General features: G+C 37.5%; 1 protein-coding gene across 1 annotated transcript in view; it reads left to right on the forward strand.

The window, feature by feature from the left end:
• LOC122629399 (Kv channel-interacting protein 4-like) overlaps positions 1 to 12,712 on the forward strand; it is a 43,556-nt gene that overhangs the window by 13,919 nt on the left and 16,925 nt on the right. The window contains exons 2-4 of the mRNA XM_043812783.1: positions 2,034 to 2,289; positions 2,777 to 3,106; positions 10,336 to 10,524. Of these exons, the coding sequence (XP_043668718.1) occupies positions 2,034 to 2,289; positions 2,777 to 3,106; positions 10,336 to 10,524 (775 nt within the window). The remainder of the gene's footprint in view (positions 1 to 2,033; positions 2,290 to 2,776; positions 3,107 to 10,335; positions 10,525 to 12,712) is intronic.

Below are 12,712 nucleotides of genomic sequence, written 5' to 3' on the forward strand. Positions count from 1 at the left end.
ACAAAGGAGAGTCACCATGGTACACCTCGAACTCTCGGACTTCCTGTTAGTCCTTGGGGCTATGCGGTCGCTTGGTTAAGCCTTCGTGACACGCTCGCCGCACTGGGACACGCTTGTAGTCCTTGATTAGCTGGCCGATTGTTCCTGCCCATTTCGAGTCTACCATAGTTAATGCGTGTTCTAAGTGCGTGCGTTATAATACTTGTTGGTACGAACACAACAAGAACAGGGAGAAAGATATGCAATAAGAGAGATAGACAGAGAGAGAGAGAGAGAGAGAGAGAGAGAGAGAGAGAATTATTCAACGTTCACGTCGATTCGCTTTACCTATTGATTTTTCTTTTTTTTTTTTGTTTCTTTTTTATTACAACATTAAATATATACCTACGTATCTACATCTCGACGATTATCCAGTTAAAAAGGATTTTCTAATAAAAGCATAAAAGATAATATCTTCCTCATTACATCTCTCGTGGCTTTACTCTCTCCCTGTTATTTATTCGCTCCCTTCAAACTTTTTCTTACTGTTACGAGCAGACGTTGGAAAGTAAAAGTGCTTGATAAACACGACCCTTCGAAGATATTTTTTTTTTCTTTTTTTTTTCTTTCTTTTTATTTTCTCTCTCTAATCTTTTGGTACCTACCGGGACTGGGGGAATTACGTTCGAGAATTATATATAATGAAGAGAGTAATCTGTAGTTAAGGTAAAAGTTACTTGCGAGTTTCTCTTCCTCCTTCGTGCTCTAACATTTTAACCTTTTCCAAAAAAAAAAAAGAAAAAAGAGAAGAAATAAATGAAACGGTTCAAAAACTTTGTGAGCTAGCCAAGTTTTCTACGTAAACTTACCTCAAAATTAACACTGCGTTTTCTATTTCAGATACGAACGAAACATAATGAACGAGTAGAAATGTTCACCTCCACGAGACCGTATCGCCTTATATCTTGAATGGAAAAGTTCGACACGTTGCGTGCATATATCAACAAATAGAAACGCCCAAACTAAATCGTCCTCTCGATGAAGCCAATTTCGTCGTAGAAGTAACACGTGAATTTCCGAATATTTTTCTCGGCGGAAAATTATTTTGACGATCGATTCGAATGATTTGTTCTTGAAGGGAGTTCGCAACGAGTTTAAACAAAAAAAGGGTAAGTTCCTTTTTTCTATCTTTAAATTTCATTTCAATGCTTTTTATTTAAATCCGTACGATCATGAAAAAAATCGAGGTTCGAAACGGAAACAATAGATGTTTATCGATCTATTCGAATCGATGAGAAGTTTTTAGCGTAGAATAGAGAGGCGGAGACGCAAATCCCCAAAGGATTTTCTACGAAATTCGAAAGTGCATGTGACCGGAAGGTCCATTCGCTATCGTTACGAAAAATGCATAGAAAGATACAGTATAAAAAAAGTCATTTACGTAAAAGCAAAGTACATTGAGAATTATAAAATAGAATAAAAACATAAAAATAAAAGTTAATGATATTTAATTCCTTCGTATTGTGCTTGCTTTTAAGAGAATATTCGTTGTCCATTATTCTCTTTGCACAAGAAACCCATGTCAACCACATTTAATAATACGTTCTAAATGCGTTCATTGCCTATATTCCAGAAACATTGGTCATTAGATTCGATATACGAGAATTCATGTACAACAATCTTCATCATCAACAGTATAAGATAAAATCACAGTCATTAACGAACAATTATTATGAAGAAAATTTCTTTCTATCGTCAAAATGTCTGTCAATGTAAAAGCAAAGAATTAATTTTTATTATTTTGCATCACATCGATATAGATAAAAAAAAAAAGAAAAAAAATATATATCTGGCTTACTGATAGATCAATATTATAATCACTCATCTATAAACACATACCAATAACGAAATAATAATTAAAATTTATTGCAAAGTAGTAAAAGTAAAAAGAAATACAAAGTAAAATCAGCTCTATTGATTAGAACGTTGTATTTTTGTCGTTCGATTCGGAAGGGTAGGAAAGACAAGCGTGCGACTCCAAAGACAGAAATTAGCGGCGCCCCTCCTCCCGAAGAAGGGGCACCGCGCGAAAAAGAGGGTGGAAACGTCCTCCTGGGTCCGTCGTGGTGTTGTCCGCCGGGGGTGGCGGTGGTGGCGGGGGCGGGGGTGGTTGCAGGAGCCGTGAATTGGAACGTCGTGGGGGTGGCGGCCGGGGTGCCCCCTGCCTTGCCACCATCAGCTCCTCTGTTGCGGGGAGCGCGGGGGGTTGCGGCCCGGTCGTGGGTCTACCCTCCTACAAGAAACGACAAGGTAAATAAAATCGAGTAAGCTATTAAACATTATAATATATTTTTATCCGAATGAATTAACGATTAAATCAATCCTTATATCTATGTAACAATTAAAAAGAAATTTCCAAACGAAGTGTACAAAATTTCAAAAGAAATTACATATGATTGTAAAAAAACCAAAGAACGAACGCAAGATTTCGAAATTATTATTTCGATGAACCAAATAGGAAATAGTAAATATAAACAAAAAAAAATAATGATAATCTTAACCCTTTAGAATCCCCCTTGATATTAAATGTAATTAACGAAAACAAATCGTTGACGTCAAAAGTTGACGTCAAAAGATGTTTAACGTTTTCTTCGAACGTATACACGTATGTATATAATTAAACAGGACAATCAGAGAATTATAAAAATAATAGAAAAATAGTTATCTTCGATAAAAAGAGATATAGTAAGAAAAATATGTGAATCTGTTAATTGATTGGATATGTTAATCATCGAAGGCAGCGGAGCCGCCTGGGGCCGTGGAACTCGAGGACGCGGGAGAGGTCGCGGGGGCGGCGCGAACCTACTTGGTTCCGGCGTCGCCCCCGCAAACTATCCTCAAGGACTGCAGGGCGTCGGGCCCGGACTACGGGAGGTCGTGAACATTTTAGGAGAGAGGAATCAAGCTGGCACCTTAACTGGTGTCGGACCATCACCGGGAACCTTGGATTCAGAGGGCACCGGAGACGAGGAAGAAGGAACTTCCACCAAGAGACCACCTAGGCCTCTCTATAGGAGGCTAATCAACTACGTACGACAAGCCTGGACTGGCGTTAAGTTTGCTTTAGGTACGATCGATCCTTCACTCATTCTCTCTCTCTCTCTCTCTCTCTCTCTCTCTCTCTCTCTCTCTCTCTCTGTCCCTCTCTCTTTCTCTTTTTCTTTCCTAGAACTATTATCAAGTAAGATACTTTGAACTTGGATGCTTCCGTAGTACATTTCGGAAACACGACATAAATTATTCCCTATCTTAACTACTCGATTCCCAACGTCTTAACGCCAATTGATAAGGTCTCTTGCGGCAAAACTACTCTTCGAAGTACATATCTGTTCGAACAGGTAAAGGGAACCTAGTTATATATCTAATAGTACCTTGCCAGTCCCATGGGTCAATTCTTAACAGTTTGGTCAACACTTCATGTAGGCTACTCACGTGTTAAATCGAAGCATTCATATTGTATGATCCCTTACGTCTACACGTAGTACTTTGGCATCATGTGTAACTATATATTATTACATCGACGAACGAGCACAAAATCGGTCCTCTTCGAAAGCTTCTTCGAAACTTCGACGATAAATTTTCTCGAAACTCTTCAAATGACATTTTAAATAAGGTCCTAGGAGATTTAACAAAAGAGTTCTTTCGTCCGAGATAATTGAAGTTAAAGACAAACGAGAGCATACTTTCATTTTTCGTTTTTACATATTTTCGATATTTCTACGAACTAGTAGCAGGGATCGTACTTGTATAAAGCGATAAATAGAGCTCGATATTGGCTCGCGTGCGTTCGCAGAAAGAATCTTTTCAATGCAATTCTCCAGAGAGGAAGAACGGTAGAATGAGAGAGGAAGAAAGAGAGAAAAGAGATGAGAGAGAAGTTTGCTGCATATTCTATCTCGACGTCCGGGACTTCTGGGTCGCGAACGGGTTTCATGAAAATTCATATAAATGGTACGGGCGGTTTCGTCCCTAAATTACATTTTAGCTCGCCGATTTATGAAAGAAATATTTTCAAACTGATAACGTCATATATGTGGCTCATCGTGCCGGAAAACAATGCTCCATTATTAAGCTCGCATGCATCTGTTTCGCCGATTATTATTGGAGCATGTAAATCATATTCAGTCTCTTTCATGGTTATTTTTTATTTACGTACTTACATACCTATGATTTGATTCTTCAACGAGTATCATCATAATAACGAGTGAAACATAACTTTACGATCTCAAATTTAATTTAACAACGTTCTCGGGCGAATGATAACATTTTTATCAAGTCCAAAAGCGATTATAACAATAACGCGTTTCATCCTTTTGGATTTCCATCGAATCAGCCGAGTTTGATGCATTATCGAAGGTTTGCATCGGATATTATTCGGCTCATAATTTGTTTTAGCGAGAATATGACAGTCAGGCGTTAAACGAATCAAATAATAAAGGAGTGCTATAATAATTATGTAGACATGCGTGACAACGAACTTGCTATATTTCATTAATATACAATAATTTTCCATATCACGGATTTATCATATATATATATATATATATATATATATATATATATATGATAAGGCAAATAGACAGGTAAATGATAATGTACCTGCAATAAAATAAAATAACATCGTACGAACATGTGGACGTATCATCGAAAAATATTCTGTGTAGTATTCGCGCATTCTCCTCTTCATCTTCTCTCGATTCATCGTTTATCATCATTAACTCCAGATGTGTATAAAAACGCGTATATAAACTGATATCTCGTTCGTTCCAGAAAATAATGATGTTTTTCTGTCGGAAGTTAGTTTAATCTTTGCCTATGGTGTGAGAAAGATTTCTATATTATTATCATTATTAAACTATTTGTCATGGGGTAACGATCGAACTCGATATAATTTATTCCAAGTCCGTAAAAGGAGGGAAAGAAAAGGATAGATAGAGAGCAACGTAATTACTTTTCCCTTATCGCTCTCGAATATATCACCGATACGTCATCGTTAAAAATGGGAAGACTTTTTCCTCTCTCTCTCTCTCTCTCTCTTTTTATTTAAATTTTTTTTCGAAGCCAAACGAAACTCGGAGGTAAAAAAAAAATGAAAACGAAACGTCGAAGGCACAGAAAAAAAATTAGTTTTCGTATGAATATCGATAAACCGATCGATATTTACTCGTTATCAAAAGCGCTAACTTATTTCTTGGCTTCGTTATTACGCGATCGATTATTCGAAGTCTATTATCATCGCATTTTCGTGCTCGTTTCCAGAAACGAGTAGGAGGAGCGAACATGTATCGACGCTATTCGTCGAATGAACACCAAGCGATTTTTCGACAACGTTTGCGAGCAGCTGCGTCCGACGCGAGACATCGTTTTAACCGCTAACGCTTTCGAACAAATGAGAGAGGAGAGAAAGAGAGTAAGAGAGAGAAAGAGAGAAACAGAGAGAAAGTGAAATGCGGCAGATTGCACATGCCGAAACAAGCCGACAATAGACCAACGTTCCACACATTTTTCATTCTCGTTTTCGCATGCGTTCGATGTATCAAAGAAAAAGAGAGAGAGAGAGAGAAAACAGCAAAACTCGCGAAAGCGAACGCATAACGTGGCGTCATTGTCCCGTTTCCGGAAAAGAGATATCGTCGAACAAATTTAATTCACACTGGTGTGCCGACGAATCGTTAAATAAAATATTCCATGTCGTCCCCCGTTTCGCTCCCGATACGCATTGATATCCCGCGAGGAAGTTATTTTGAAAAATAAAATATATGAGGACGTCGGGAGAAAAAAATCAACAAATTTTTTAACGATATCCAGTGGTACGCATAGAAGGATCGACGCAATGCGACCGTGAATTTTTAATTTGCATAAAAATGAAATTTATTCGACGACGACAATGTTGTTACTTGAAAATATAGACTATCGATAAATAATTCGTGATAAGAACGTAACGCGTTTCATGAAATAAAGATAAGAAGATATAACGACGTCTTTTCTCTTTCTCTCTCGCTTATAGATCGTATGATAAGAATTATCTCGGATGTAACTTGTAATTATAATCGCTCGTTGATCAATCCTCTAATAAGACGATTTTAATCGAACGATAAAACGTGGGTACAACGACGACGTAACTCGATGAGTAATTCGAAGATTGATAAATCGATTAAAATATTTGTCGTTACATGAATATTCCCTCTAATTATTTATTCTGGACGTCAATCATCAATTTTATTTAATTTTCGATTGAAAATATAAATCACGAAGAAATATTCCGATTAAAATTTCTCATTCCCGTTTACATTATTTTATTCCTAAAATGTTATCTCTTCGTATATATGTTTATAAATATATATCTACTCATTTACGCGTAACGTGTTACACTGAACGTATTAATCTGCAATAGATACTCTACGTTATTTCTATTTTAATATCGTAAAGCTCCCAACGAAAAAAAAAAAAAAAGAAAGAAAAGAAAAAGAAGAATACTTTCGATCGTTTTTCATCAACGACCACTACAAAAGATCTCGGTTTCAACGAAGCGAAGCTACCTTACACGTGGATTTTGTAAGATCAAAGGACGTCAGTCGCACGCTCGCATCTCTTATCTCGAAATTTGTTCGTTCTTGTCGTCTTCGTCCTCGTTGTAACATACATATATCTACCTGTACATATCTAAAGCAAGGACGGTTTAGCCCGCGAGCATTTAACTCGTCCTTCTCACAAAGACGCATGATCCGGACAAAGCAGGATGCATCGTGCGATCGCATGCACATCACCTGCAAGAGTCAGAAATCTACGAAAAATTTTTGTCAGATATCCGTGGTTCTCTTGTCAACGCGAATATTCCTTCTCAACGAGATATTTAGCTTCTCTCTTTTACCTGACATTCGCAGAGAAAAAGAGAGAGAGAGAGAGAAAGAGAAAAAGAGACAAATGAGAAAGGGAAAGAAAAACAAAAAGTACCATTCGTCCAACGATGAGAAGAAAAGACGCGTCCATTGGGAACACCCGTCGACCTTTTTCGAATCTCCTTTGAGAAAGAACGAATCTCGAATATAAATGAACATCGGCTCCCTTTTACCTCTTTCGTCTCTAGCTATCTACTTAGATTTCTCCGTCCGTTCGAATGCTTTTCACTTCTCAAATCTCACGTCATTTTTTTCTCCACCCAACCCCTAACCCCCCGCCACCATACAATCCCATTCTCGTTTTCCCGTATATTCGACGATAAAAATATAAAATACGCAAGTTATCCTACATATATCGATTTCAAATTACAGCTGACTCCTTTAAACGGATACGATCAAGGCACACACATTTGGCGTCCGTTCCCTATATAATCTTGTTCCAAAAGCGATGAAAATGTTCAAGTCGTTGGATAGGGAAAAATGGATAATCTCGTATCAGCCGTTCGTCTCGAATATCGTACGGGAACCTTTACCATATAGAAATGGATTATTTATTGCCAAAAGAAAATGACGTAACATCGTTTCACACAGCACAAATCGTTTCGCGTATGTATCTATGCCTGACCGAGTTCGTGCTAAAGCTGACAAGGAATATTGGAAGATCTGATCTATCGCGATTCGTTGAAATTTTCCCTTTTCATATTAGTAATACGTAAGTACGCTCGCTCAGGAGAAAAAGAAAAAAGAAAGAAGAAGAGGAAGAAAAAAGAAAGAAAGAGAGAGAAAGAGGGAAATAAGTCATGGAGCTTAGCAAAGCGTACCAACGCTACTTCAATGTGAAATTTTTCTCGTGAAAATCACCGACTACTTTTCGTTGAGTTGCGAACACGTTCATACTCTTCTTCTTCTTCTTCTTCTTCTCGTTCTTCTCCTCCTCTTTCGACCACACTACCATCATCGTCACGTCTTCGTATACTCGTATTCCTATTTTCAATTTTGCAATTTTTCCGAAACGTTGTTCCAGTGTTCTTCTTTGAAAGATATCTCAGAGAAGTCACTCCGTTCTTTCGCCTTCCTTTTTTTCTTCTTTCTCTTTTTTGATCCTTTGTATCGTCCGAAACTTCTCCTTCGGTTCAAATCAATTTTCGTTCGATACTGAAATCAAGGGAAATTGAAACGAATCAAATCTGTGGTTTGAAAACGATAAAGAGAGAGAGAGAAAGAGATAGAGAGAGGGAGGAGAGAGAAGAGAGATAACAAAGAATCGGATGGAAAGGGGTTAGGTAATTAACGGACGCAACTACCGTAGTGCTTTTCTAGCGAACTTCAAGTTCAATTAGAAATTCAATCTCGCGGGCGTTGTTTAGATTCACGGTGTAATTTCAGTCTCGTCGCCAGTATTTCGAACGTATTCAAAACTCACATCTGTCAGCACCGTAACATCTGGTCTCTCCATTACTAAACGTATAAATATCAGGACATCGACAAACTTGATATTCGAAAGACCTCGAACTTTAAATCTCCTTTGGCATATCGTCCATTCTTTCATCTATTCTCCAAAGCGTTTTCTAAAGGGAAATCGATATTTCTCCTTTATAAAAAAGAAAATGTAACGTTGAGATCTTCGTAGGATCTTCAAAGTTCAACAAAGTTTTCATCGCTATCATAATGTAAAGAGAAAAGCAAAGACTAACGTAAGTAAGAAAGCAAGAGCACAAATTTCGTATAGTTCGCGAAAACTTTCTGGGAAGATCTGCTAACCCACACAAAGCAATTTTCTCGTATCCTTACGGTTCTTCGCGCAAAAGCCCAGAATGCTTTTGACTTTTGACATTCCTAATAACGTAACTATCAAGCGTGACAGTCTCTTCATTTTGTGAACTCATAAACTTGCTTGGTATTGCAAAGGGCAAACGGGAAGCATATACACCGAACTTCCTCTGTCTTACTCTCTCTCTCTCTCTCTCTCTCTCTCTCTCTCTCTCTCTCTCTCTCTCTCCTTTTTCTTCTCTCTCTCTCTCTCTCTCTCTCTCTCTCTCTCTCCTTTCTCTTTTCTCTCTCTCTCTCTCTCTCTCTCGCTCTCTCTCTCACTTCCTTTTCAGAACGATCGCAGTCGCCTGAATTTCATGGTTAGCATCCCGGACACGAAGAGAATACTATTCAGGAACGAACAAAAGCTCGCGCAATATTGCGAGTCTCGATTTAATCGAATTACAATAATCATAAGGAAAGTTTCCAAAGTCCAAGGGGTTTCTTAAAAAGAAAAAGAACTTATCCACTCGTTCTTCATCTCTTTTATCTCGTTAACTCTTTCATCTCTCTTTCCTCGCATCAATAAATGAGTTACTCCTTTCGTATAAGTCTTCGAGCGTACCTACCCATCTATCCGTTCGTAACTTCGATGTTTCGACATCTCGACGAAACAGAAAAGGGATGCCTCGAGGGAAATAAAACACAACGATAGGAAAACGTCTTTCGTCTGACATCGAACTTCACGAATCGTCGTAGTTGTTCCTCGTAGGATCAACTCGGAAATTCTTCATAGAGAATTTTCACACGAAAATAACGGATATCCTCTACGTTCGCGCGAATTAGAAAGAAAATTTTTTCATAAATCTTTTCTTAAATTTCTTTCCTTATATAACTGTGATGCGTCATGTAAAAATATTCGTACTAATTTATTATACATTCGCGTGATAACGTCATTTCAACTAAGTTCAACTAAATACAAAATTACATTAGAAAATTCACTAATTGCAGTAAGTAGCATTTAGAAATTTCAAGTTCGAAGTTAACAAAATTGGCTGACCTATATAACAGACCTATATAACGCGTTAATCATTGTCTTTCTCTCTCTCTCTCCCTCTCTCTCTCCTTCGCACATAAATACACTCGTATCTACGTGAAACACACGATTCAGGCATTACTGCATATTATATTCGGAACGCGTTTCACATGGCTCATTAGTGCTCCACGCATGAACGTTAATCCAAGCTCGTCGTAACGCGAGCGTAAACGCGTGAAATCGCGATTTTATCACAAGGACAAGCAGACGTTATAGCAAACGTCCGAAGGCAAGGCTTCCCTTTGCTTTACTGCTGCACTTTACCTCTCTGTGATTAGTTAATTAGAGAATTTCTACGTACTACAGAGTACCTTCTATGTTTAGTTTTAGACTCGACTATATCAGAGAGATTCGTGGGTCTTCCCTTGATAGGGCTTTTTAGTCTCTCTCTCTCTCTCTCTTCCTCTCTCTACTCTTTCCACTCTCTATTTATTTCTCTCTCTTTCTCTCTCTTTCCTTTTTGTATGTATTCTTTATCTCTTTCTCTCTATCTCTCTTTCTTTCCTTCTGTTTAAAACTCGTCAAGAAACTCCGTTCGCTTTGCGTTCACAGACTCAGAATACGAAGAAGAACAAACGCCAAGATACAGGCCGGACTCTTTGGCAAGTCTCTGCCGAGCGACAAGATTCACAGAGGCTGAGCTCAAGAGGATATATCGTGGCTTCAAGGCCGAATGCCCCACGGGAGTCGTCAGAGAGGAAACTTTCAAGTGCATCTACTCGCAATTCTTTCCGCAAGGAGGTGAGTATCCACTTTCCTACGGCTTTCCATTTTACTTAACTCGACTTAAACTTAATCGTCTTTGTCGGTAAATCGTTAAAAAAAACCAATTTCTCGAATGTATTCGTATTAGTTAACGTTTATTCCTAACATGTTTACATTAATCTCTTATTAGTTTACAATTCCATTGTTATTTTAAAGCTATTATATATCGATGACGAATTTGACCTATTCAATATAGCAATGAGATATGACTGTAAACAAATAACAGATATCTAATAACTCAGTTCGTCGGCATACTCGGCTCTGCAAACATCGCTCCAGCTATTCGTAGATTACATTAGAAAAGTAAGGTAGAAATATAAATTTTTCTACGGTTTTACATATAATTTTATATTTTATTTGTGATATACGTATATGCGCATATAATATATATATATATATATATATATATATATACAATCTCCATTAAAAATACGTTTTAACATTGCAAATATATAGTTACTCTCGCATGTAACATCGTACCGTCGTAGGATTTTTTTTTTTTCTTTTTAAATAGCGTATTTCAGAGAACCGAATTAAAACATATTACGTAGTTAATTCGTACGTCGTGAATATCAAGAGGACACGGACGACATTTTCCAGATATTTTATATTCAATTTACAATTCTTTTATTATCTCGTGGTATAGCTAAGAAAAATAATTTCATTAGGATCGATTCGAGGTTAGCCGAGTCAAGTGGAGGTTTTCGGTAAAAGGAAACTCGTTTGAAAATAGGGACCAACGGTTCTCTTCCTTTGCCTTCCTTCATTCGGAGCGGATACTATGCATTATTTACGGAAGGAAAAGCGTCTACGTTGTTTCCTAAAGCGCGTGCCTGAATAATCGTGGTATACTCGGGCCAACGGAAAAAGGAAAGAAGAAAAGAGGGAAGTTCCAACAGCGGCTTGTATTCCTTGTTTATTCGTTCCTTCGATCGGTTAAGGCAACAGAATGGGTTTTTAAGTCACAAGCTTTTCGTTCAAGCCAAAGTAAAATTTATCTTGCTAAAAGGCTCTTCCACTTTTTCTCGAATAACCTTGCTGACCTAACCAGCCTTTATTTATTCGTAGCACGCGCATTCAAATTCGTAACGATGGTTTACGACATCGTGTTGGCTATCGCATAAGAAAAAAAAAATATATATATATATATTAACGATTTGTTCATTTCCATAGAAAAATGACAGAACGATTCTATGCGTTATGCGTCGAGAGAAAGACATTTTCTTTCTTTAAAAAATTAATCGACGAGAGCCTGCAGAAATTCTACGATACGTATTCAAAAGAAGAATACAACAGAATTCCGCGAGTCTCGTAATTTTGTTCTTTATCTTTTTCGTTTTCCTTCTTTTTTCTTTTCTTTTCCTTTCTGTTCTTTTCTTTTCTTTTCTTTCTTCTTTTTTTTTCGAATAATACGAAGAATATCGTATACATGGGAAAGGAAAAATTCGTAGCGGCAACGTTAACGTATCTTTTGCGTCTAACGAAAAGCATAGGAAAAACGGAAAATAATGGGATGTCGGAGAGCACATTGCTAAAATTACACTGTGGCTGTAGCTTAGCGACATGGTGGTGCCATTGCATTTAGCGATCGTACAAAGTATGGGTAATATGAGAGCGTGTGGAAAATTCGTAACGAACGGAGCTACGTTCCAAATTTTCTCGTGATTAACGGGTGTTTATAGTAGACAACATATATATATACATGTTTCGGTAATCGTCACTCGAGCGTATAAATTAAATTCATTTATCGCTACTCTTCGTAAGGTTGATAATTAATGGTTGTCATTTGGCGATTTGTAATTTACGAGAAAAATTATATCTCTTTTGTCCTTCGAAACGGTCGGCACATCGGGAAATGGGAAATTTACGATTCACGATTAAAAGTAATAATCTAAAAAGCAGCTTGATTGAATGGGTTAAGAGAAGAGAAATTTATATAATGTTAGTTAACACCTCGTGTTGATTAAAAATATATTTCAAAGCTAATTGAAAGAGAAAGGTAACGCAGATTAGGCTTGTTCCATTATCTTTATGTTACATTGCTTAATTATGTTTTCTCTTTATCGTTTCAACGTAGCAGCAACACTTTAAAGTCTTTCTTTCTCTCTCCTCCTCTCTCTCTCTCCCTCTCTCTCTCCCTCCCTCTCCCCCCCCTCTCTCTCTC

The sequence above is a fragment of the Vespula pensylvanica genome, chromosome 5, assembly GCF_014466175.1.
Source record: "Vespula pensylvanica isolate Volc-1 chromosome 5, ASM1446617v1, whole genome shotgun sequence".
Lineage (NCBI taxonomy): Eukaryota > Metazoa > Arthropoda > Insecta > Hymenoptera > Vespidae > Vespula > Vespula pensylvanica.